The 26,156-nt window shown below is 44.8% G+C and overlaps 1 protein-coding gene across 1 annotated transcript in view; it reads left to right on the top strand.

Annotated features, from left to right (window-relative positions):
* IQCA1 (IQ motif containing with AAA domain 1) overlaps positions 1-26,156 on the top strand; it is an 87,199-nt gene that overhangs the window by 10,478 nt on the left and 50,565 nt on the right. Inside the window, exon 5 of the mRNA XM_066189309.1 lies at positions 7,558-7,730. Coding sequence (XP_066045406.1) covers positions 7,558-7,730 — 173 coding nt within the window. The remainder of the gene's footprint in view (positions 1-7,557; positions 7,731-26,156) is intronic.

Here is a 26,156-nt window from a genome sequence, read left to right as displayed (position 1 = left end):
TGCTGTTCTCTGATTCTCTTACGTGGTATTTCCAACATCCTTCCAACCTGGAATACTGAAAGGTGTCCCTGCCCTGGCAGGGGATGAAACAAGATGAGCTTTAAGATCCCTTTCAACCCAAACCATTCCATGATCCTTTTCACATGAAAGGATCTGCATGGTGTTAAACAAAAAGCTGTTCTCTCCTTCTTACCTCTTTTAAGCATACCCTAATTTAGGCATGTTTTCTTGGTTAACGCTTTATTTATAACTGAGAAAACAGTCTGCCAAACATTCCTCCTCCTCTGAATTCCTGATAAATATAATTCATTTCAGCCAGTCAGAAAAAAAAAAAATCAGCATTTCCCAGAATAGCTTTCTGTGTAAACATTATAGACTATGGCTAAATAAATATTATACAGGATTTAACAAACTACAAACTCCATCAAGTGAAATTTAAAACATTCCATCAGCTCCTGAAAGTGGGCAGCTACAGCAGTGGTGCAGATCAGGCCTGGTTTTGCCAATCTTAAGATTAAAATGACTTTTGCTTGCCTGGATGTCAGCACTAAGTCCTCTGTTATTTCACATCTCAGCAGTGATAACTAATCTGTCCTGTTTTCTATAGAAATTTTAAGCCTGCATATTTTTGAAACAGAAAGATTCTGGGAAGAAAGAAGTATGCTAAATAATTTGGCTTTTATTGGCTGCGCTCATACTAACAATGAAATCACTGCCTTTCAGAGCCCAAAATGTGCTTGCCATGTTTAGTCCAAGTATAATAGCATGCCCAGGTATCATATCAGAAATAAACATAACCAAAATTATATAAACTCATCTGGCCCTGAATGTAAACCTTTTGTCCAATTCAAATTTTCTTTATCTTCCTAAAAGGTGCTACATGTAAATAGATTTCTAAATATATATTATATAAATCTCCAAACCAAGCATTTTCAGTATTTTTTCAGCAAGGCCTCCTACTACAAATGCTTTGTTTGAACGCATATGACAATTACTTTAATTGGCAAAGCCATTGGAGTGAGTCAGAGAGTAGGGAAGCTTTAATGAATGCAATATATTTTGCTTACTTGTTCCCCCTTTTTTTTGTGCCTAATTTAGGAATTCAGCCATATAATTGATGTGGCTATCACCATTTGTGTACCATGGAACTTCTATTAATACAATTTTCATTTGGAGGGTTGGAACTGGATGGGCTTTAAGGTGCTTCCAACCCAAACCATTGCATGATTTTATGATTCACAAGATAAAGAGACCTCTTTAAAATCTATTCTTCCCTCAGCTAAACAAATTATATTGAGGAAATAAAGCAAGGACATAGTTCAACCCTGTAGCAAACTTTTAATTGCAGTTTGGAACACAGTTCAAAATTCAGTAGAATCGTATGGTAGAGTCACAGAATGATCTGGGTTGGAAGAAAACTTAAAGGTGATCTCATTCCACCCCTTGCCATGGGCAGGGACACCTTCCACCTGAAGAATAATAGTTGTAAGTAAAGATCAAGACCCCAGCTGCTTTGATAGTTAATTATTTTCGTCTATATGCCTGTGTAATCCAAATGTATAAAAAAATTATTTTGCTTTCACTACTGGTTAAAATAAGTAACTATTACAACAACTTACTTTAAAAATATTTGGAAATAAAGCTTCTCCCCCAGAGAAGCAAACTGTAAATGTAATGAAAAATATGCTACACAACTGTAGCATTTCCATCTTTTGAAATCTTAAATTACGGGCAGTCCTGGCTGTGGCAGAACATTTCCTGGAGCCCCATAAAACCACGGAGCATGTGCTTCAGCTCTGCTGTTCCAGGCCTACGACAAAAAGCTGTCCTAAATTAAGTACCCAGCAATAAAAGCTGCAGTAAATCTACCTCTCAGACATAATAGGGACGTTAGCCTTCTGACGTGGAGTGAAATGAAATGTATTTATTTCACCGCCACCAAGCCTCTTTCCCTCGTAATGGAACAATTGAGGAGCAGTTAGTTCCACAGCAGGGCCTCCTCCTCCTCCTCCTCGGTGAGGAAGAGCAGCCCCGAGTGTGCTCAGCCAGCCTGCGCACCTTCAAGTGCTTTATAATGAACAATAAAGGCTCTGCTGGGGAGCTGACTCAGCACTAAGGCAGGGCTTCCCAGCCAGGAAAACGATCCGGGCAATCCAAGTCCCAGGTTGGGAAGGGAAAACAGACGGAGTTTTGTGGAATCAGGGAGTGCTTTGGTTGAAATGGGCTTTAAAGATCATCCCATCCCACCCCCTGCCATGGGCAGGGACACCTTACGCTATCCCAGGGTGCTCCAAGCCCCGTCCAGGCTGGCCTTGGACACTTCCAGGGATCCAGGGGCAGCCACACCCTGTGCCAGAGGCTCCCCACCCTCACAGGGAAGAATTCCTTTCTGATATCCAATCTAAACCTACTCTTTGTCCATTTGAAGCCATTCCTCCTTGTCCTGCCACTCCAGGCCCTCTCCGGCTTCCTTGTAACCCCTTCTGATACTGGAAGGGGCTCTGAGGTTTCCACATAACCTTCTCTTCTCCAGGCTGAACATCCCCAGCTCCCTCACCCTGTCTCCAGATGTGAGGTTCTCCAGTCCCCTTATCACCTACATGGTCCCTAAAACCTAAATTCTTTTGGGGAACGAGTAAAGAACGGAACAGAAGAATCTTATCAGCACACTCGTGACTGATGAGTTGGAATAAAATTCTCTTTTAGACAAATGTCCATTTTTGCCTTATTAATTTAAACAAGGATTTTAAAGACAAAGCCCATCAAACATTAGATAAGCCTTTTAAGTTAATGGAGCATGTAGTCCTATTTTCCCACAAACTCAGGAATCTTCATATTATGTCCTATTTTTACAGCAACATCAATTATTAATATGTATACTTTTGCTGACAGAGGACCACACTAAAAATGTGAGTTTCGTTATCCAGTTCTGGGTCATTAACTGTGAAAAGCTTGTAAATATAATGGTTTATTCACATGGGAAGCCTTCATTAAGATGCATTATTCTACAACTGATGTGGCAGCATTGCATTATCAAGTTCACTGTCTCCATCTAATATTTGTAATTTGTTTCTAAATGAGTTGCTGTTTGTAGGGCAAGTTAACAAATTTGAATTTCACATGGCCAGAGAAATTTCTTAGAGATGGGAAAATGCTTCTTCCCCCAAGGAAAAGCCATTTATTAGCATCTTCCTGGAGAATGCCTCCCTTTGATTCAGAAGCAGGAACATTAGAGGTGCTGAGAGAAGGGATGTTAGAAATAAATTGGCTTTTGTCTTCCTTCCATGCACGTTAGAGGGCTATGGAAGCACACTTAGGATATAACTTCAGAGGTCCACAACGGCCATGTGCAAACATGGAAAGCTCCTCCATGATACTGCAAGGCACAGGTCACAGGCTAGCCAGCAGGGAAGCATTCGTGCTGGAGCTGTTGGAATTCATCCTCTCTCTTGGCACTCTCCAGCCATTGCACTTCCCATTCCCTCTTGCATCTTCAGATGGCCAAAGCTTTTTCAGATTTGTTTTCTTCTGCGTTCTGCTCGTTGACAAGAGAACAGAACCTCCAGCAGGGCTGTTGGAGAGATTCTGTCTCCTTTTGAAGGCCCAAGAGCACCTGAAGATGAACACAAGGCCCCGGGTTGTGCAGTTGGCTCCTGATTCCTGAGACAGGGTTAGGAATGTGTTAAACTCTGAAGCTGGTGAGGTTTAGGCTGACACATACTTCTGTGATTAGGTCAAGAATGCTGTGGACAAAATAAAACAAGTTTAACAGAGCAGCTTTCTTCAGCTGCAAAGCTGGAAGGTATCACCTATGCTATTCATAGCTTATTTTCTTTTTTTCAAGTGTTTTAACAGTCTAAAACATTTTATATCATCATTTACTTTACAGAAGAAAAGCATTTTCTATGAAAATTCTTGGAAAATGGTAGAGAACTGACAGTTCCATCCTCTGGACATCTTGTTACATCTCTTCAGCACCTCCCATTGCTCCAGTGTCTATATTTAGGCTATGTTGCTAAATTCCCTTCCACATTTAGTTTTGTCTAGTTCATCTTCTTATTCCCTTCCTACTTTATCAATTAATTAATTTCCTTGGGCACCCACACACTTGGATCAGTTCTTATAGTCCAAGGAAGCTTTTTTTAAGATAGTCCCCGTTTCACTTGTTAGCCCACATACACATAAATTCTTTTGATGTCTCCTCATCCTTGTTCTTCTCAAGTCCATTCCTTTTTTGTTTACATGACTGCATTGATTTCAGAGTGACAGAACAGAAAGTCAAGCCAGCTGTACATTCACCTGTGCTGTTTTAGTTAAAATCAAATGCCCATGGCATGATGTCCTCGCTGCCAGTCAGTGCTCTTTTCCTCATTCTCCTCTCCCACAACAGGAGGCAACCTTACATTCCTGGCACATGCTGACCTCCTGCTCTTCCCTCCTGCTCTTCCACATTATCCAGCCCTGAGTCCTTCAGGCCTCATTTATCACAGCCAGCTGTGCTCTTCATTCCATGCTCCCCTCGCCCATTGCAGCTGGAGCGTGTTACTGCCAAACAAGGAATCAGGAGGACTGGGGGAGAAGAGGAGAATACGGCCTCATCAACTTGCCCTGTTCTCTTTCATGTCTTTCTTTAGGGAAAAACTGAAGGTGAATGGCTGGAATCTTGAATTTCTTCTGTTTTCTTTTAGTGGAACAGAGTCTGGAAAAGGAAAAAAAAAAATACAAAGGGTAAATACAACAGAGCTTCTCATAAGGTTCTTGTTCTGCAGGTTTATGTCTGCACTTCAGCCTTGGTGCTGAGTACAGCTGATAAACTATCAGCAGAAGTATTGATAACTGAATGGTGCTTAGACAGGGAGCTGCACAAATATTTACTCGGGGCTTGGCTGGGTTTTGCCAACCAGAACATACCCATGGCCTTGTTGTTATCAGCATCTGAGCCAGCTGGTTCAGAGCTACCTGGACTGTGTCCACACCAGCTTCATGACTCTGGGCTCAAGTGTAGATATAGGCCACAGCAATTCGCTTTTTGGAGATAAGAATTTCCTACTGCTGATCTTACATTGGCACCTCCTTGCCAGTTCAAACAGCTGTTACCTCATCTGGCTTTGGGACTGTGAAAGGGAAGCTGAATAAATTCACAGTTAGAGGAGCTGGTTATCCAAGGCTTCCTCAAGATGCAGTGGAGAGCAGCTCAGAGGAGCCGCCAAGGTTCTGGGATGGCAGGGAGGAGCTCTGCTGTCCGTGCTGCTGCTGCTCCCCACATTGGTCTGGTCCCACTGTTCACCACTTCCCTTGCTGTGGCACTGGCCTTCAGCTGCTCCTTGGCTGTCTGATTCACCTAGTTACAGTGGGAAATGAGTAACTTGAGGAGCTGGGAGGAGAGGAAAAGACAAAATGGATTATTTTCCACTTTTTAGGGAGCTGAACTGGTTCACTGCAGGGTCAGGTGAGTGCCAGAGCCTGAGCAGAAGGGAGGGATCATACTCCCAGCAGTTCAGGTGGGCCAGGAGCTGACCCTTCCCAGCCCCAATAAACTGCTCACCTGGTGACATTTCACCTTTAAATGTTCAGGCTGTGCTGGAGAGGAGCCTGTCTCTCTCCATCAGCCACAGATGAGCCTCTCTAAAACTGCAGGTATCCTCATGCCCACCTGAAGGGAATTTCTCAGAAACCCCCTGAGGATTGCCATAGGAAGACAAATTGAGGAGTTGGTTTTGGATCTCAGTCTGGAAAACCGGCCTTGGTGGGGCTCCTCTGGTTTCCAAATGAGCCCCTGAGAGAGCAGCATCACATCTGGCTGTCCTGGGCTTCATTTGACATCAGCAAGGCAGACAATGGTGAAATACAAATAAACACTGTCTGTAGTACCTGTGTTGTACTTATAAATAGGTGCTGGTGAGGGGGGAAGGTTGGAAACATTTGACTTCCCTGAAAACTGGGAATTGAGCAAAGGTAACATCTCAGGGTAAAAGGCAGCGCTTGGGGTCACATATTCAGGAAGGGAACATGTGCAGCCACCTTTCTAAACCACACTGCTGCTCTTATTTCCTCCTGAATATTTTCTCCCTGGTGGCCTTGACCGATTCCTGTAGCACAACACGAGTCACACATCCCAGGTGCAGGGGAGGCAGTAAATTGCTTTCCTGAATGGGGCCTCTGTGCTTGCTTTGGACACTCTGGGATCCCTCTGGGTGCTCAATGAAACTAAATTTGCTTGGCACTTATTAGTGATTTTTGGAAGCTGGTGGAAGCATGGAAAAACAGGGAATAACAGATCTTAAATATGAGCTGGCCAAAGCTTTGACAGAGCTTTTTGTCTTTGCGGGAGGCCTCTGGAATTGGGACTTGGAGCACACCAGAAAATACATCACCAGAGCAAGAAGAATGCATTACTAAACTAGTCTGAGATGGGCCAATTAAGGACTATTTCTATATCTTTTGAAGTTGAAAAGGCAGAGCAAAATTATATTGGTTTTCCTTTCATGCAAACCAAGCTTTTGTTCACATGTGCTGCCACCTATGCCAGTCACTAACTTAGAAAAGTAATAAAATCATTCTACAAAAACAGATTGTCATATTTTCTCCTCTTTTCCCTTCTTAAATTTGCCATACACCTTCAGACAATATGACTAGTAATTCCCAAATGCATGAAAAAACCAATTTGTTCCAGAATTTAAAAAAAAGCCAAAACCACAAAGCTAGTTCACAAGTTAATTTTTAAAGTAGATTTTGTTCTGCACTTATAAGGTGTAAGGTGTCATAAAACACTGGGAACATCTTAACTTTATCAATGATTGCAAGCTGAAAAATGCAAAGTTTCAGCCCACCCACACAGATGGGTTTTTTCATGCTTCTGTATTTGAATACCAGAAAGACTTTCATTTTTCTCCCTCACACTACATGTGTAAAATCAATCACAGAGCAGAAATTAGAATTCTAAGTCTTGAAACTGGCTGCGAAGCCCTTTTTTCCAAGGTTATCAAATCATGGGAAACTTGGGGAGCAGTGATTTTTGTTACAGTGTTGGGGGGGTTGTTTATTCCTTTTGTTGTTGTTGTTGTTGTTGTTCCTCAAGGGAAGTTGATTTCCTAAAGGAGTCTGACCAGCTGCAACAAAATACCAGGAAACCACTGACCAAGCAGTGCTTATAAAAATTTCAGTGCACAAATTCAAAACAATACTGGCTAATTAAAAAGCAGCAATGGGAAGTCCAGACATTTGAAAATTCAATTAAAAAATTCTCTGGCACCCTTCTGACATGGATAAAGCTGGCATTTGCAGAACAGCAGCTTTCTCACCTGTCTCACTGAGATGCCGGGATCCCACGCTGCAAAGGTTGTTTTTGTACATTGCAATGTTGTTAATTAATGCTGAAATACCAACAATAGACTATTGTGTGCATCCAGGCACTTTTTATGAGCACAGGGTTTTTTTCTTTCCTGGCTTCCTGCAAGTAAATTAAGGCTTAAGCTCAGATTCACTGTCAACCTGGAATTCCAGTAAATATGAAGTTTCTTTTCATTCATACCTTTTATTTTCTTGTCTTGTTTTCAGAGCCTGCCTCCTGACTTGGAGGCAATGAGCTGTTTTCAGAAAGCAAATGTCCTGCAAGGTGAAGTCCAGAAAAGAGAGGACGTATCCTTCATACAAGAGCTGAGGACAACAGAGGGGCCCCACATCAAGGAAACCCTCCAGGACCAGATCACCCAGTGCTTCCTGGAGTGCCGGTGAGCAGAAACACTTACCTGTTAATCAATCCATTTGCCCCAAAGGGCCCTGATTTTGAGTTCCTACAAACTGCAAAATCCATCTCTAAGGCAGTGGTGCCAGTCCCAGGTGAGGAATTAGTTCTCAACCAGCTGCAAAGCCGAAATCCTGAGCTGGAGGATTCCTGACTGGAGAGACCAGACCAGGCATTGCTCCTGGCAGGGGTCAGAGGCGCTCCTTCAGCCACTGCCTGTGGATCAGGTCCACAAACAGTCGAGTGGGACACCTTCACTTTGCACATTACCTTGGGCTCAGCCTTTGGAATTACAAGCAGCACCTTCCAAATTTCAGAGGCTGTAACTTCTCTCCCTGTTTGAATACCTAAGGTTTAAGAGAGGGAACTCGCTCTTCCATGAGATGGAAGGAGCATTATTTGCCATAGCAAATCTCATCACGTCACTGGGACTGCCATCCTGCTGGAGGTGACACCCAGCAGCCCACATGAATCTGAAGCACTTTTGTTCTTGAGGCCTGACCTTCGAGCCACTCCTCCAAATGTAACTTTACTTGAGCAGTGCTGCTGATCTCAGTGAAACTTCACGTCTCAGTAGAGTTAAGCACGTACTTACACAGTTTTAAACCTAGTGCTGACACCTCTGCTTCTCTCAGGAAGTTTACTTCAGCCAAAGAAGTTTTGAGACTGGCAATTCTGACACTGGAAACTCTTGTCCTAAGGAATATAGGCTGGTTTTATAATTTTATGGGATTTGCCCCATCCAGAGGATTAGTGTTGTAAAAGTAAATTGGGAAGCAGCAACCAAAACTTCCAGGATTTGGCAAGCAAGGTTTCGTTTGCTCTGCATAAAGCTGCTCTGCAAACTGATTTTGTGTCTTGAGCTGCTCAGTGATGTTACAGGGCTCATATTTGTCTTGTGGACCTGTGTCACGTCCATTAATCATTCAGTGTTTGCTCGGGGTGCTGGACTTGCCTTCAGCGTGCAGTTTCCAGTTGGAAACACAAATGCATTCTGATGAAATCCTGCCCTGTTTGTTCCTTGACTCCTTCAATGTGAAGTGTTTGTTAAAAAAGAAAGAATGATCAAAAACAGCACTCTCACAGGTCTGCCACAACCTATTTCTCTTCTTGCTTGCACTTTTGCCTCTTACAGACTCTCAAGACTCCTGCGTGTTTTTACTCTCCTTTAGAAAGAGCTGCTGGTTTTACAAACCTCAGTTATGACAAAGCACTTTCCCATTCCCTAAATCAACCCTCTCCCAGGGCCTGCTCTGCACACTCCTTGAGCTGCCATTTCCTGCCATTCCCCACAGCTCCCTGCGTGTTCTGAGGTACAGAGGGATCTTATTCCCTTTGCTTAATATTCCTCACCTAATAGTCATTCTCTACCACAGGTCAATCGTGTCCAATTAACTTGGCTGTGGAGCTGGGGGAGAGCTCCCTGAACTGCAGGAACCAATGGCAATGTTTCTGTAGCAGATTAGCAGGGAACAGGCAATGTCCCGGAGAACCAGGCTGAGCCATAAACCTCTTTAAAGACATTATGAGACACTATTAAAAGTTAAATCTGGTCCACAGAGACGCTTAACAGCGGAGCCAACCAGCAGCCTGGCCCATCCAAAGGATCATTTGAGGAAGCTGAAGGCACGGTTCAGTGGTGGGAGGTGGAGAGGGATGGCTGAGAGGGCAGTTCATCAAAACTCCTGCTGCCTAATGCAGGGGAGCCTTCAGTCTCGTGTACCTGCGTAAGGTGGAATGTAAAGTGCTGAGCTTTCTTTTTGTAGCCCTTACAAGCAGAATGGGACTTCCTTGCTACGTTTATATCTCGATTTTTTAGGTGAGGCTCGAGGCTAGAGGCACACCATCAGTAGCCCAGCATGTAATGTTTAATACCTGATTAAACAATCTGCAAGGGTTCCTTAGCTACCCTCTTCTGGTCTGCCTAGGCAGGTTCAGTAGCCTTGAATCTCATCTAGATTTGAAAATTGACAAAGATTAAAGCAGATGTTCGAGTATAAGCACCACATTAACTGGATTTGGCAAGCTTTATGGATAATCCTGAGCAAGGGTTATATTAGATGGGAGTAAGATACACCCACGGGGTGCTTAGAGATAAGGCTTGAGTCAGGTTTGGTCTGCTGCATTTGAGACAGGATGAGAAAACAGCTCCCTTCCAACCCTGTACAATAACCCACCCATCTGAAGCAATATCATATTTTAATAATTAACCATTTCCTATCAAAATGGCCGATTGGGCTTAAAACTGCTTTTTGCCTCCAGATGAGCAGTTCTGTGGTCTGCCTGAGAGCAGGGCCGTTGCTGGTGGCAGAGGGACAGTGACACCCTCTTTGCAGTCAGTGTTTGATCAGAGGAGCCCAGAATGGTTGGGGCTAGAAGGGACCTTAAAGCTCATCTCATTCCACCCCCTGCCGTGGACAGGGACAGTTTCCACGAGGCCAGGTTGCTCCAAGCCCCGTCATACTCCCTGTTACTCTCCTCTTTCAAATGAACTGTCTGTCATGATCCCTAAAAATCAGTAGTTCAGCCACGGTTGGCACAGTTCAGCCAAGACCAGACAGCTCTCATTGATAAAAGCTCTTTTGGTGATTTAGCAGATGAAATTCTGCCCCCAGTGAAGGCAGTGGGAGAGCTGCCATCAGCTCCAGCACAGGCTGGACGTGGCCCAAAGCTGGAGCTCATTTGAATCTGGCTGAGTGAGGCGGTGATTTACGGAGCTGAGAGGAATCAGAGCGAGCTGCCTGCAGTCCTGCTCTGCACAGCAGGCCTCTGTCTAAGTGACCACAATCACTTTCCCCACAGACACATTCGCTGGCATCCAAAATAGGTTTAAAGACAACAAGGAATTCAGCGTATTTCTCCACCAGGGGAGTGGAGTGTATGTGTGTGTGTGTGTCCTGCAGAGCCAGGCTTTCCTGCCAGAGAACTGGGAGCTGTGTCCTGCTCAAGAGAGGGCCAGATCTGATGTGTCAAGGTTTGCATTAATTATTACCTGCCAGGATATATTTTGGCTCTCCCCTAAGCCAGTCTGCGAGATCAACAGCTAAATGTAGCTTGTAAATTATTCTTCAACTAGGCTTTTTGACAGAGTTTACCATTTTCCATAGTCTATTACATAAACAGATAAAGAGGAACAAAGATCCTTTTGAATAAATTTTGCTGTGTGGAGTAGAAAATAATCCCAAACTTCCATATTTTATCCTTCACTCTGAAAAGACTGATAAAAAATACAATTAGCAGGTATTGTCTTTCAGCACAGTTACTCTTAGATTACAAAAGCAATGAGCATGTCTTAAATTTCTCAGTTTGTAAGAACTGCTGTAAATATTTATCACTTTCATTGCACAGGGGAACAGCTTCAGTCATTTCAAGACCCAAACCAGCTTCTTAAGGAGAGAGGTTATAAAAATGCCAAGGAAAGCAAAACCCAAAGGAATAGACTAAATGAAATTGTTCCAGTTGCTTATATCAATCCTACTGCAGAGAAGATGAAATAATTTTGATGTAACATTGCGTTTTTCGGCCTTGCCATCTATCCTTCAGTTTACCTGGGTTGACTTCTGTGGAGCTGCTCTTTTTTGGCTTGCAAATTATTCACATGAAGCCTTGCAGATTTCCACGTGGCCTTGTCCAGTCATACTAGAAAAGAAAAAAAAATTGGTTTTGAAAGCTTTGTGTAGAAGCATCATGCAGTTTACCTACAGATCTGCCTTTCTTTTATTTTTTTTCAAGAGAGTTCACAGAGCAGGAGTACAAATGATCCAGAATTAGTGGTTTGCTATGATTATATTGTTCTGAGTCTTGATGGTAATCGCTTGAGTCCCACACATTCCATCCATTCAATTAATAACAGAGTTCCATATTAAGATACAGCAGAGCCGGAGTTTTAGCTTCAATTTCCTTTGCTGTTCCAAAGCAAACCCATTTTTCTGTAATTTCACATTTAGAGTTTTGCACTGAATATGCAAAGCCAGTCATCATCTTAACTCTTTACCCACTGTGAATAAACCAGTCCCCAAATAACGAGTCTTTAGTTAGAGTCATCCCTAAAAGGAATTTCAAAAAGGGATGGGCAGAAAAGTGGAGAAGGATCTGCTGAAGAATACAGCAGTATCTTTGTCTAAGACAAGTCTTTTCTGACAGAAATCAATACAGAGGATGAGAAATCAAGATGAGGTTTTTATTACCAGAGATGGCCTCCAGAATCACAGGGGAGAGCCTCATGCATGGGCTCTGCTGTGATGTGCCTCATGCCCTCGAGCTGTAACAAATTACTCCATGAATTTCTTGCAGGATTTATCCGCCACTGCTCGGGGCTCTGGGGAACATTTCATCAGTGGCATCGCTGACCTAATAACAGGGGATCTAAGTAATAGCAACTTTTATGGAGGCTATGTGTTATTCCCACAGATTTGGGGATTGGTTTGCGGGAGGGAGGAGGCGGCGAGGGGTAAATGTCCTTTCATAATAGGTTTACACTTTACTGATTAGTTTTGAATGATCTTCTTGCTCTGCCTGCTGACTCGAGTACTGTCAGAAAAGGAATCGGCCAAGCTTCGTGGTGAGTGAATGAGACTCCTCCTGAAGCAGGCGGGGGTTCCTGCACTTTATTTATTCATTTTGAACATTCCTGACAGCCAGCCCGGGCTTTGATGCCGAGGGAATGAGAAAGAAATAGGAAGTGATGGTGTTACGTTTCCCTTGTTTCCCCAGCCTGTGTTTTGTGGAGCTGAGTTTACTGCCAATAGTCCTGTTCTTTGGGCTCCCTGGGCAGCAGGGGATGGGGAAGGGGGAGGCGGGAGGGAGATGAATGGAGAGAGAGGTTTTTGCACTGAAGCCCCACATAACAGGGAAAGTGTTCATTGGTGTCAGGCTCTGCCCGTATCGCATTTCACACTCCGTCCACTCTGCCTTTTTCGGAGTCAGTGGTGAAGCTGCCAGGCGATCCATCAGCAGTGAAGCCTGGCCAACAGGACAGAGAGGGATGGCACCTCAGCAGTGCCAACAGCAGCACCCCCTCTGCTCTGGTTCCGAGGAATCCAAATCCATCGGGGCTTGTGTTGCTTTGCAGTCCCATCTGGCTCACCTCAGCCTGCCAGCAGTGCTTTCCAAGCAACTCAGGAGCGTGGATTGCAGCCTCCACACAGTGTGGCAGCCACTCATGAAACAGCTGATGATGGGAAAATTGCTTAAAATCTGGGTTTGGTGCCATGAGCCATTCCAGCAGACAGTTGTCCAAGAGCAAGCGCCAGCCTGAAGATCCTTGGAACATCACCAGCCCCTTGATCACAGGCCTCTTTCCATACAATGCCCCGTCAGTCTGGAAAAACCATTCCCTTCTTCTCTGCCACTCTGGCAGAGGCATTCCTCCTGTAGGAACCTACCCAAAAAATGCCTGTTTGGTATTTGGCACCTGATACTCAGCACAGAGAGGAGTTGCTGCCCACAAGAGCCATCTGTGGATGGGTGAAGAACCATTCTCTTTTCACCTAATGATAATTGTCATTACTTGTTTTCCCTGTCATCACTGAAGGATTGTCACACACTCACAAACCACTTGCACCTGACATTCCACTCAGGAGCAGAAGTTACTAGCTAGGAGCAGCTCATGGTAAAAATCAGGATATGGGGATAAATAAGTGATTGTATGCTAATTCCACCAGATGAGGATGAGTGAACTAAATTAGAAAGAGATCTGTACCTGCACTGTATTTTCTCCTGTCCTCACCTGGAGCTGAATATATCTCTGCCTGCCCTCTTGTACTTTGTGCAGTTTACACAAACCAAATTCTTCTGGGAATAGCACAAAACATGGAGATTCTCCTTCTGAATCCCTCTGCAGGGTTGTGTCTCTCATCCAAATCTTCTTGTTTGCCTCAGGAGAGTGAAGACAATCTCTGAATTATGGAAATGAAGCTCTGAAAGAGGATGGCACAACCTTGGGTGTCCTCTGCCCAAACACTTGATCTTCCTGCAAAAGTAAAGAAACATTATTAGAAGGGGCAATGTCTGGGGGGGTTTCTATCAGTAGTTTCACTTCTGTTTTCTGACAGAGCCAGCAATGCCAGGTTTTGCCAAGGCAGTAATCTCTGTATCCCAACAATTAGTGCTGGTGCAGAGTGCTCTCTGAGTGCCTCTCTCCCCTGCCAAAAGGCATTTCTGCAGGGACAGCTTCCATTTAACATCCCTCTCCCCGAACACAGCTCAGCCTGCTCCCAGATGCTGGGAGTTTCAAAATCCAGCAGGAACAACACAGCAAAGCCTGTGCAGGACTCAGCGTAAATATCCTGGCAGGCAGAGCGTGCTGAGCTCTTCGCTGCAAGCAGCCATGGCAGGGACTTAAAGTACGTCTGTGGGAACTGAAATCCTGCCTTTGGGCTCCCGGCTGAGACAACCTCCAAGACTGATTAATTAACATAATTAGGAGCTGTAAACATTAATGGGTAATGTTCAAGCTTTTCCTAACACGTTCTTATAAGCTTCCACTGAGTAGTTATCTGTTGACTAATTTTGGCAGGCATCTTTAGGGCTGGAGGGAGCAAGGGAATGGAATGCAAATGCACCACTGGCTCACGGGAGGAGTGAATAAAGCAAATAACCCACCGGGTTCCTTTAATAGAGGGAAAATAAGTTATCAGAAACAAGAGAATTGTTTGTTTATGATGGGGGAGAGTGGAGCCAACAGCTCTGCAACCTGTTTTCCCATCACTTGGAATCAACTACCTAACCTGAAAGCCATTTCAAACAAAACAAAACCAAAAAAACCCTTCAGGCCTTTCTTGCTTCTAGGAACACCAGGCTGTCTGTCATCTTTTTAGAAGTGTGAACCCCTCTAATTCCAAAGGAGGGACAGCTGTTGTGAAGTCCACCTGCAGTTAATCTACTTTACTGGGTGTCCATGGATTTACAGGAGGCAGGGGACACCTCTGGAAGCTTCTGTGCAGTGGCAGGAGTTGCCTCCTTCAGTGCAAGCTGGAAATTTACGAGTGTGCTGACATTAATGGAGGCGGCTCCATGGCTTTGGGGGGCACCAGCCGGAAGGCCCTGGATTCATCCATTTTCCACACAGAGATAAATCTTGGTGGCACGTATCTGAAGCAGCAAGGCCACTTGAACCCTGGTGTCACAGCTCCAGAGAGGCATTGATAAGATCGCCAGTTCTGCTTTCTAAACCGCCACAAACTCCGAGATACGTTGTCTTTCCAGTTTGACACTTGGATTTATGATTGCCACCTCTGTGCAGTGATTGAAAACACATGCAAAGGGCTCCTTGCAATCCTGGATTTTGCTCATTCAGCTATCCAAATTTCTAAGGAATGAAAAGAAGATTCCTAAAACATCACAGGTGCAAACTGAGCTCCCCAAGGGGTTTTCAACACAACAAGTCATGCTCCTGAGCTCTATTTAATCACCAAGTGCACCAATGCTGCACATAAGCACATCTTCACCAGCTTTCCAAACACTGTGATTCCTTCCCAGATAGACACTCAGGTGTCTCAGATGACAAAGTCCTTAGGGATCTTCCCTGACTGATCTCCCCTTTCCCTGAGATGTTTTGCATACACTGCAAAGAGGGTCAAGTCCTGATGTTATTTAATTGTCCTCATTCTAAGCAGAATCCCATTGACTTCCAAGGGGATTCATAGAATGAGACCTTGTTGGTTTTGAGCCTTTTTCAAGGCTGTTATAGCCAGGCAGAATTACAGAGTCTTGTTCTCCAAGCAGTTCATCAACACAAAATCTGGGAAAAAACTTTTCAGTGTCGTGGCACTTCGGCCTTTCTGCCTGTGATGAACGGGTTTTTCCTCAGCATCTTTTGCAGGAATGCTCGGAACTTCAGGCATTTGTGAGCTGATACTCACCTCTCCATCAGGCAGGATTTGCACTGCACACCTCTTGCCACGCTTGCACGTAAATTATGCAGAAACAACATCAAAAGCTCATTCAGATCTCAACAGCCTCACATCAGCAAAGCCACAACAAGCACAGTTCTTCTACAGACCAGGCTCTCCTCCTCCACTTTTCTCCTCAACCTGCATGCTCTCAAATCACTTTGCCCAAAAAGGCTTTACCTTTCCCCCAACTCATTCCTGCCCCAGTTTCTGTCTCTGTGGTTTTCAGCTGTAGACCAAAGGCAAGATTGTCCTCAGCCTGTGTGAATTTTTACAGGAATAGCAGGGACATTTCTGTTCCAAAAGGCACAAGGACCAAAGAGAAGGATGAAACTCCTTGTTCTAAAATTCCGTGAGCAAAAAGATGGGTCCAATTAGACATTGTCATTTATTTAGCACAATTATTATGGCTTTAACTGTATTGATCCATTCTTACAGACCTGCCCATCCTGTCCACGGCTCTGTAGGATAACTCCCAGGCTTCCCAGTTTTTGATTTGTAGCACCCTAGAAGCAAAACTGAGCGTTACAATAAATTGAGGCTAGATTCCCTTTTCTATCTTCTTCAAATGGCTGCAAGTGACCTGCAGATACCCACAGTCCACTGACCTTGAGGCTAAGCCTCCTGCTTAGAATTAAAGCTCCTAAAAATATTCCCTCCTTTATACATCTAAAAGTCTGGAATCAGCTAAAGTAAATAGCATTAGTCTGAGCTGGCCCATTTGCACACTAGAAAAATAAAATCTGGTAACTAATTAGTTCATTTTCCTAAAGTACTTCATACCCATCTCCATAATACTTAGGAATTAAAAGTCTGAAAATGCAAAGTGTTCCCGACCTAATGCAGCAACCCCCCCACTGAGATTCCCAAGGACACTTCCCAAACATTAGGTTTATTTGTTGTCATAGATACTCACACAGACGCAAACATCAGTGGCACCCAGGGACTCACACTTGCCAGCAGCTTGTTATAATACAGCTCTACATGTCTGAAAGGCAGGATCGGGCTTTTTTTCTGGAAAATCCTGTAGGCTCTGCCCATTCAGTGGGTGTGTTAAGTTGCTGTCCTCCCCTGTTTCTCTGTCAAGGGGAGTCCTAACACAGCAGGCTGGAGTTCTGAAGGCAGGAACAGAGCAGTGGGGTGTTCAAAACTGATAACTGGGGTCTGATGTTCATCTTGGAGCTGGTTTCTCTTTCAGGAATCCAGCTAGATACCTACTAGGCTTGGCCCAGGGGAGCCTGCTCTGCCATCTGATCTGTTCTTGGTTTAACCAGCAGAGCGTGGTCCTAATCAATGAGAAAGAAAGAAAGAAAGAAAGAAAGAAGGGAATGAATCCCAAGGGGAAGGGGAAGAGACCCAGCCCAGCTATTATTTCACTCCACTGTGATAGGGAGAGGTGTCTCCTCCAGCAAGTTAATACAGAGCAGGAGGAAGAAGCAATTTTCCCCACTTCCCCATTTCCAACAAGCAAAGATCTGCTGGGATACAGAAACGAGAAACAGGCAAAGAAAAAAGAGCCAGGAGTCCCACTGGTGCCTGGCAGAAGCACTGAAGAGCCAGTGGCTGGCAGAGGAGAGGTGTTTAATGGATATTCTGGGAAGAGAAAGACTAAGGAAAAGCTCAGAACTAAGAGGAATAAAAACGAGCACGAAGCACAGAGCAGTGGCTCCCAAGCTACAGCCCTTGCTCCACAGATGGATCTCTTTGGAGAAACAAGCAGAGGAGGTGGAAAAGGCATTTTCAGCCTTGGCTCTGTAGAATGCAAAGAAGAAAGGAGGCAAGTGGGGTAACAAAGAACCATGGCGTGGACTGATACAAGCCGAGCAAAGGGATAGCAGAAGCAGTCATGAGGAGCTGGAGAGACAGAATCAGAAGAGAAGGGATGAAAGAGGCATGAAACTGGGGAAAAAAAAAAATCCTATGAGTTACCATTTTGATAAATAGGCAAAGTTAGGACCAAAGACTGACAGAAAATATAAAGTGTTTCCAAGGCAAAGACAAAAGAGCAGTTCCCAAATGTCTATGGCAGCAAGTTCAGGTGAATATATTAAAAAGGACTTGATTGCTAAGAGGCCAGATTTGACTTGGAGAAGATGAAGGAATCAAGTTATGGCTGGGAATGTGGGTGTGGATGACAGCCTGTTATCCTTTCTCCCAAGAGAAGAAGGATATGTTTAATTCCGAAATCAGTTTTTTCCCTGTTTTCACTGGCAGGGGGTTTTTCCAAGTTTGCACCCTGGGGACCACAGCAGTGGAATGTCTGATGGAATATAAGGCTGATGCAGGGCACTGTGGCTCCAGTGTGCCAACAGCATTATTTAACAGGCTGCTGACAAGTTCCTGAAGTGCTGAATTCCAAGTGAATTCCACACCCTGGAGGCTTGCACCATCCAGCAGAGAAAATTCCAGGCTTATATTGTAAATCAAACCAGGAGGAGCTGAGGAGGAAGGAGGACACAGGCAACAGGAGCAGGTTATCCCCTAAACCTCAAGATCTCCATGGTGGAATAGCTGGAACAGGCTCTAGGTGACAGCAGAACACTGACTGCAATCCCAGGGCTGGGAAATATGGCAAGGGCACCCAACACAAAGCTTTTTGGTTTTTTTTTTTTTAATTTGAATATTCCCCTTGAGAGCAGCAGGCTGTCCCTTTGTTAGGTGGGCAGTGTGGGTTGGTGAGCACCTGGGGAAGCTCTTCCCAGAGCAAAATTCACATAAAAGCCGCTCTATCCAAATCCTGCAGTCAGGTTCAAGGCTGAAAAGGTTTGGTGACAGCATTTCTGTAGGCAGAGCAAGAACTTGCCTGAAACCTGAGTTACATCCATTCCTTCCAGAGCCAATGTGTTTCAGTTTTACTGGGAATTTCAGCGCGAGGGAGATTAGTCAGACTCCATCAAGCAGGTTGTTTTTATTATCCAGGTCAGAGTCCAGGGCTTTTAAGTCATGCTGCATTTCAGCCCTGCACAGAGACACCAGAAATTCTAATTATTTATAGTGATTTACTCTAAAAACACCTAGCTATTATGGTTTGTGTTCTGTGTCAGGCAGACTTAGGATCATCCTAGGCTGAATAAAAGACATTTAATAGCATATAAGGGAGTTTACTGGGTCTTCTTAGGCTCTACTTGTATAAAATAACTGTATCAACAGTAATGATAAGTAAATCAGTAAGAGCTTGTGCCAAATATAAACTTGTTTGAATTTCCCCATCCCTGGAAGTTTCCAAGGCCAGGCTGTACAGGGCTTGGAGCAACCTGGGATAATGGAAGGTGTCCCTGCCCAGGGCAGGGAATGAGATGAGCTTTAAGGTCCCTCCAACCCAAAGTATCCCTTGATTCCATGACTTGAGCAAAGGGTACAGAACCATAAAGGAGCTGGTTCAGTATTTCCTTGAGACATTTATGGAATAGCAGGAAATTGGCCCTGAAATCTGTTCAAATACTCCCCTCTCTCTTCCTGAAGCCCCTTACTGACTCAGTAATCCTTTGGTGGCTTGGAAAGGAAGTTCACTCTCTTGCTTTGTGTTCCCCATTGCACAGGGAAGACAGCTCTTCCCAGATTTTTTTTTTTTTTTGGAAAACATCTCTAATCCAGCAACCAGTTCTGAAGATGCTGGTTTAAAGCACGGCTGTAAGTTAAAGGCTGCAGTCTGTGTAGCTGCAGGCGGCCTCAAAGCATTCCAAGGCAAAACACAATTGTTCCAAGGGAGCAAGTTCCAGAACTGGAGTTGTGCCACGTGCTTACATGTGCTTCCATCACGGCCTCAGCTCTCAGAGCTGCTGCACAGGAGATAACTCTATGCCCAAAATATCCTTCCACCTCCATCCCCTCCTGCGAAACCACATCCAACACGTGGGTTTGTTCCTGTCTGTTGCAAGGTTGGCGGTTTGGGAAGCCTGGGAACGAGCGGGAGCGGCTGACTGTGGCCTCTCCCACGTGTGTGCCTGCATTCCCTTCCTGTCCAAGCCAAATCTTCCCATCCTTTGCCCAAGGGAGCTCTGCTATCCTGCAAGAAGGCCATTCCAGAAAACTGATCCTCTGGAGAGGCCTGTGAAGCAACACAGTCGCGTCTCCAGGCCTGGAAAACAACACAGAAGAGCCCTAAGATTGAGCAAAGCTGCCCTGCAGGGCTCGCCTCCCAGCTGCACTTCCCACCCCACCTTGCCTGTTCCACCTCTTTGGGGGAACCACCTGTGTTTGGGCTCTCTGCTTCTTCCAAGAGCTGTCTCCAGCTCCAAATTCCCAGAGAATATCCCTTTTATCCATGGTTCTCCAGTCTCTTTGCCACGTTGCCAGCAACTCTCAGCAGGATCAATGCCGTGTACCAAAGAAATTATTGAAAAGCACATTATTAAGCCATCATTTAAATTAACAATAATAAAAAAGCTGCACTTTGTGCTTATTTTTGATTAAATCTGAGTGTATCCTGCTGAGTAACGTGCAGAAGGATTCAGTCATTTGGAGAGGCAAAAGGTATTCAACTCTATCAGTCTGCACAATTCCAGCCAATTTTGGGAGACTATAGCTCATGCACCAAAACCACACCAAACAGGTACAGGACTAGAACACTCCAATTTTTCTCTCCCAAGACTAAAAAGGTGAGAGTTAAGGAACTTGGCATCTCCAGGCATTACAGTGTGTTTCTTGGACTGCAGAGATGACTGGGGTTTTGAGCTAAAACTCCTGATAAATGGCTGCTCTTAATACCATGCCTGGCTTAGAGCTGAGCTCATCTGGAATGTTTCTCCTTGTCTTTTCCCACACTTTCGAAATGCCAAAGTAGAGGTTCTAAATTGTTTTTCTTTCTAGTGAGCTCTTTGGTTATTAGCATTGGCCAGGAGTGTAAACATCTCTAATTTTATAGATGGATTCTGCAACATTCTCTCTTTTTCCCTGGTTTTACAATCTGTGTACACCTGATGGAGATTTATTCCAATAAGGCTGCACAGGCCAGTTGGGATGAGCGTGGAAAAATCAAGCACTGTGACTGCTTTCATCTGCATGAAATTGCCTCAGATTTACCGTTAAATAGTTCATTTATGCTTTCACATAAAGCACAGAGAGCTAGATCTCCTGAAGTGGACATGGCGCTGGGGGTCCTAGGGCACAAGAAGCTGTCCCTGAGCCATGAGTGTTCCTTAGGGGACAGGAAGGTCAATGTGATCCTGGGGTGCGTCAGGAAGAGCATTCCCAGCAGGTCATGGGGGGAGGATCCTGTCCCTCTGCTCAGCCCTGGGAGGCACCTCTGGAGTGCTGCGTCCAGTTCTGGGCTCCTCAGGACAAGAAGCTCCTGGAGGGGATCCAGCAGAAGCTGCAGAGGTGATGAAGGGATTGGAGCATCTCTGAGCAGGAAAGGCTGAAGGAGCTGGGGCACCTCAAGAGGAGACCCAGCTGAAACGGGATCTCTGTGATGTGTATAAATCTCCAAAGGGTGGGTGTCAGAGCATGGACCAGGCTCTGCTCCATGGGGCCCAGCTATGGGATATGAGGAACAGGCAGATGCTGATGGCCAGGAGTTCCACCTGAACAGAAGGCAGAAATTCTTTCCTGTGCAGTGGCCAAGCAGTGAACAGAGCGTCAAAGGAGGGTGTGGTGTCTCCTCACTGGGGATATTCCAGAGCCAATCCTGTGCCCTGTGCTCTGGGATGACCCTGCTGGAGCAGGGAGGTTGGACCAGACCCTCACTGTGGGTCCCTTCCAACCTGAACCGTTCTGGGATTCTGAACAGTGAAAGAGAAAGGAGTGTCTGGGTACATTCTTAAAAACTTGGGAATGCACCATTTTCAGCTTCTCTTTCCCCATCGACGTTTTCCTGCTGCATCACAAGTGCTTTTCAAGGCAGCTCAGCCTTAGCTGCAAATAGTGATTCCAGTTCTAAATGTATTCCCAAGCCGCTCTCCAAAGCAGTAATGCAATGCCTGCTGAACCTGGTCACACTCTGTCCTTTAGAAACTCCTCAGGTTAAATCATGGGCAGGCAGCAGGTCAGGGGCAGTGATCCATGAGTGGGACAGCCATGACACAGTGGCTGAAGAGCATTTTAACTCAGGGAGGCAAAAAATGAAATGAGTTATGCCAGGCTGGGCTGTATTTCTGCACCGATACCACAGGTGTAAGGCAGGGATGTAGTTACTGAAATGTGTCTGATGCCACCTTTGATGCCACCTAGGATCCATCCATCTTCATCACATTGGAAAAATTACATCAGTGAAAATCACATCATTTACCCACAAGCAGGGTTGTCTAACCACCACATTACTCCTACATGTTCTACTGTATTGAAAAAAGGGTGGATCAAAGCTTCCCTGCTCCTTCCAGGCTCCCATTCCCAATTTTCCAGGCAGATATAAAGGGTGTCCATGCTGCGCAGCACATGTAGGGAGGCTGACATGCCCCAAGAGCTCTGCATTATCTTCAGATTTGAGTGATGGGCCATGGCAAGCAGTGTAAGGCAGCCAGGTTAGAGCCTCCTTCCCCTCCTGCTGAGATGCATTTTGGTCCACCTTGACTTCTAAAGCAGCAAAAACAATTGCTCGAATTTCTCATAAACAAATCCCATAAAACGAAATGCTCTCTTATACTCCATTTCACTCCAAATCCCAAAGAAACTTGTGATGTTGGAGGGCAAGTTATTTCTTTTGGCCGGCCTTGCTAGAAAAAAATGGCATGCTTTATTTTCCTCTTTACAGGATTCATATTGTGTTAATAAAGTACTCTTGATTCCCTCTGGCTGACTCTGCAGGAAAACTATTCTCGCAAAGCTTCTAGTCTGGGTTAAAGTAATCTTGCTTAAAACTGCTCATAATTGTTTCACTCTCTTAAGTTTAATGCTGAGCAGTGGAAATTCTGCCAAATCTGAGCCAGGATTGGGTGTTCTGCACTGGCAGGATAAGCTGACCAGAGGTAAGGAATTCAGTAAATGCAGGGGGAATTTGACCTGGTGTTTCTTTGGGCCAGCTTCTGTATTTCTGACCTTGCACTGAAGAGAATGGGAAGACATGAGAAAATCAAACCAGATGAGAGTTTAATGGGAGCCGCGCGCTCCGGGGTGCTCGTTATTCCCCCAGCCCAGGCCCCAGCCCTGGAGCAGTGCCTGAGGGCAGCTCTGCCTCCTCAGGAAGGGCTGCTCACCCCCTTCTCCTCACTGCTGGCTCCACAGCATTCCTCGAAAGGCTGGAGACAGGCAACAGGAAGCTGACACTGGAAATGAGCCTGGGGACAGCCTGACTGGGAAAGAGAGGGAGCAGCCCTTCATCCGTGGAGACAGTCCCTCGAGGAATGCTGCTCCAAGAAACACAGGATGATCAACAACTCCAAAAGAGAAGGAAATGCACTCAAGGAACTTCAGACCTAGAAAACCAGGCACAGGGGCAGTGCTGGATGTCAGTTTTCCTCCCAGGGGAAGAGATGGGACATCCAGATGTCCTCAGATCCATCAGAAGATGCTTTCAGTGTTATTCCACACCTTGCATCAGGTTTACCAGCAGCTCTGCCCAAGGCTGTTCTGCACTGCAGGAGTCAAGCCAAAAGCCCTAAATAACCTTCCAGGAATCTGCTTTCCAGTCCCTTTAATCTTCCCATTTCCATGCCATGGTGTCCTCTAGGTTTGTCTGAGCCTTCAGCACAGCTTAGTTGGTATCAGCTCTTGCAAAGCAGTTCAGTTATTTCAGCCAGGATGTGATTTCTCCCAATCCTCAGTTAATGCAGATGTGAGCTCTGAGAAAACTTCGGGCAACATTTTTTGAGTACGTGGAGGAACACGCAGAATCAGAGCACCAGAACGTTTTGTGAGTGCCAATATTACTTTTTCTGATTGTAGCAGGTTTTCTTTTAACTTAAGCTAATATTGGAAGAATAAGTCGTATTGGTTTTCCTTGGCATTGTTCAAAGCTGCCTTTTATTCCCGTTCAAACACCTAGGAGTCATTTGCAGTCCTACCATCCATGTCTCCAGTTATCTCAAGGAGAAAAACCTATTGCCATTTTAAACTGGGAATGCTTTGTCAAAAAATAAAAAATTAAAAATCCTTTTCCATCATGGTTTTTACAGCAGGAATCAGGATAACCAGGAGTCCTGGCAGAGAAAGCTCATGCCCCAGGCCCACCTGAAGGGGAACAGAGACTCTCATTTTTCCATTACACTAATTACTTACTGCTATCCCAAAAAGACCAGAAGGATCCTTGGAAAGGTAATAACTTCATGACAAAGCAGAACAGACTCTTTCCCTGTAAGAACTCAAGCAGCTTATGAACAACTGCACTGGGTCAGCCAAAGGTCTACCTTTCCTGGCCAGTAACACCACATGTAATAAAACTATCAGGGAGAATTACCACATTCCTCATTTAGGTCTGTCCCCTCCAACAACTGTTCCCAACTATTACTTGGCTTTGAAGTTCCCTTCTCCCATTTCAGATCTAAGGCAGGCACTGGGGACCCAAAAGACCATTCTAATTATGATAGTTACTATAATAAAGGATATCACCTTTCCCCACAAACCCTGTGTCCTCATTCCTCCATGGGAATGCTTTTCCTTGCACATTGTTGGCCTCACAACGCTTGATGTTCAATTTTCAAAGCTGAATATTTATGCAGAACAGTAAAGTTTCTGATCCTCCAATTACCCTCCACTGAAATGCTTCCATGCATAACAACCACACGTACAAGCAAACACTGGGAGGATCAGGACCTGAGATAAAACATCAGCTGTAATGTGTCTGTGTCCAAACTCATTAAAGATTATAAGAAGCCCGTGGAAATCAATATTGCTTTATAAGTAATTCTGTGTTTGCCCAGGTTATTTTTTCTGGAAGCGATTTTCAAAGAGTTAAAGAGAGCACACACACAAAAGGGGAAGAAAAAGCACCACTGCAAAGATACCTAAAATAAACCAGTGCTGCAATTCAAGCAGTCTGAGGGAATCCATATCAGGTGGGATTACAGAAATAGCCAAGAACTACAAAAAACTGATGAGGGTTTTATTTCTTTAAAGAGTTCCCCCCTCTTTGGTTGTGTCCCTTTTCTGCACAGAGCCACCCCTCTGTCCCTCTGCTCAGAGCCTACACCATCATTCATGCCTCCTCTTCTGCACACAGCCCACATCCTTTCTTCCCCTGAGAAGAGTTGAACACCCTTGTTCCTCCAAAGAACAATTTATTTTTCCTGACAAGGCCTTTTATGCAATTAGCTAGAGAAGCCATAGCCAAAAAGAAAGAATAACACATGTAAAACCACGCCAGAGAACAGAGTAGGTAGGAACTTGTTGAGTCTATTACCAGACAAAATGTTTAAATCAATGGTGTGTTCTCATAAATCAAAAGCCACATTTAGCCCTAACTACAACCATCCATGAGCAATGTGGAATAGAGAGAAAACACTTTAAAAATTTTTTGAAGCTCCTGAAATGGGGAAGGGAGGAAGCAGCAGATGAGGCAAGCACAGTGCAGGGTCATCTCCCAGACAAAGAATTTATTTCACAGGTGAGAATGGAGGTGCCACAGCACTCAGGGCTGAGCAGAGCCTGCCAATCACATCGACTTGTCCCAGTCTGGTGGTGATTTGGAAACATTACAGAACCATTTGAACCTAGTTAAAACTTGGACGTTTATGTGGGGTTTATGCTGTATAAATATTGAGCCCAGAAGAGCCAGAACTCTTTGCTACAGATCAGAGACAAAAGGATTTGCACTGCAGACCATAAAAGATCATTCTTTTTCAATTACACTTGACAGGTCTGAGTTATTGTAAGAGGAATAGGTTTGGAGCAGTAACAGTGAACCAGAGAACATAATGTAATTTGAGAAACAGAACAAAAACCTCATCACATCCTTTTCTTTTTCAGCTGGGAGTGCAAGATCATATCTTTTCACCCCTCCATCCTTGTTCATCCCTTTGCTCTTCCACTTGAGCTGCTTTGATTCAGATTTAGGGCCCCCATTCATCCCAATTAGATGGCTTTTATGTAAAGCTGCTTTCGAAACTCATGCTCTGCTTCCGTTGACAGGATTTCACTGCTTTCCAGAAAAGTAATGGATTTCTCACATACCACAGTTTCTAAACGTCCCTTCTTCTAAAGCATCCTCCTCAGCATAGAAGCATTTAGCAGTTGTGTTAAAGCAGCGGCTCTGACCCAAAGAAGGATCTTTTTGACTGCTGTGCTCTCCAGCACTCCTCATTTTTATTTGCACAGCTCCCAGGCAGAGGTTGCTGTTCAGTGCCTGGGAAAAGGGAGCAGTCACCCACAGGACCCATCCTCAGCTCCCTGCCTCCAGGCTTTGAGTCCCTGTGAGGGCCTCCCCAGACTGCTGCTGGGGTTTGTCTCACAAGGAGGAGGTTTCTTTCTAGTCCTGTCCTTCCTTTTCACCTTATTTCCTTCTGTTCAGCCACTGAGTCCAGTTCCATGCCAGTTTATAAACTTCATTTGTTCCTCTAGGCAATTGGTTTTACTAGGACTGCATCCTCCCTAAGAAATCCGGGACAATTTGCTTCTGCTTTTGCTTGCAGTGCTTAACACATTATCAGCAC

The sequence above is a fragment of the Chamaea fasciata genome, unplaced genomic scaffold, assembly GCF_029207755.1.
Source record: "Chamaea fasciata isolate MVZ Bird 193981 ecotype frontalis unplaced genomic scaffold, bChaFas1.0.hap1 SCAF_8, whole genome shotgun sequence".
In the NCBI taxonomy this organism is placed as follows: Eukaryota; Metazoa; Chordata; class Aves; order Passeriformes; family Sylviidae; genus Chamaea; species Chamaea fasciata.
The sequence above is the reverse complement of the archived record's forward strand: the minus strand, read 5'-3'. Positions and strand labels throughout refer to the sequence as shown.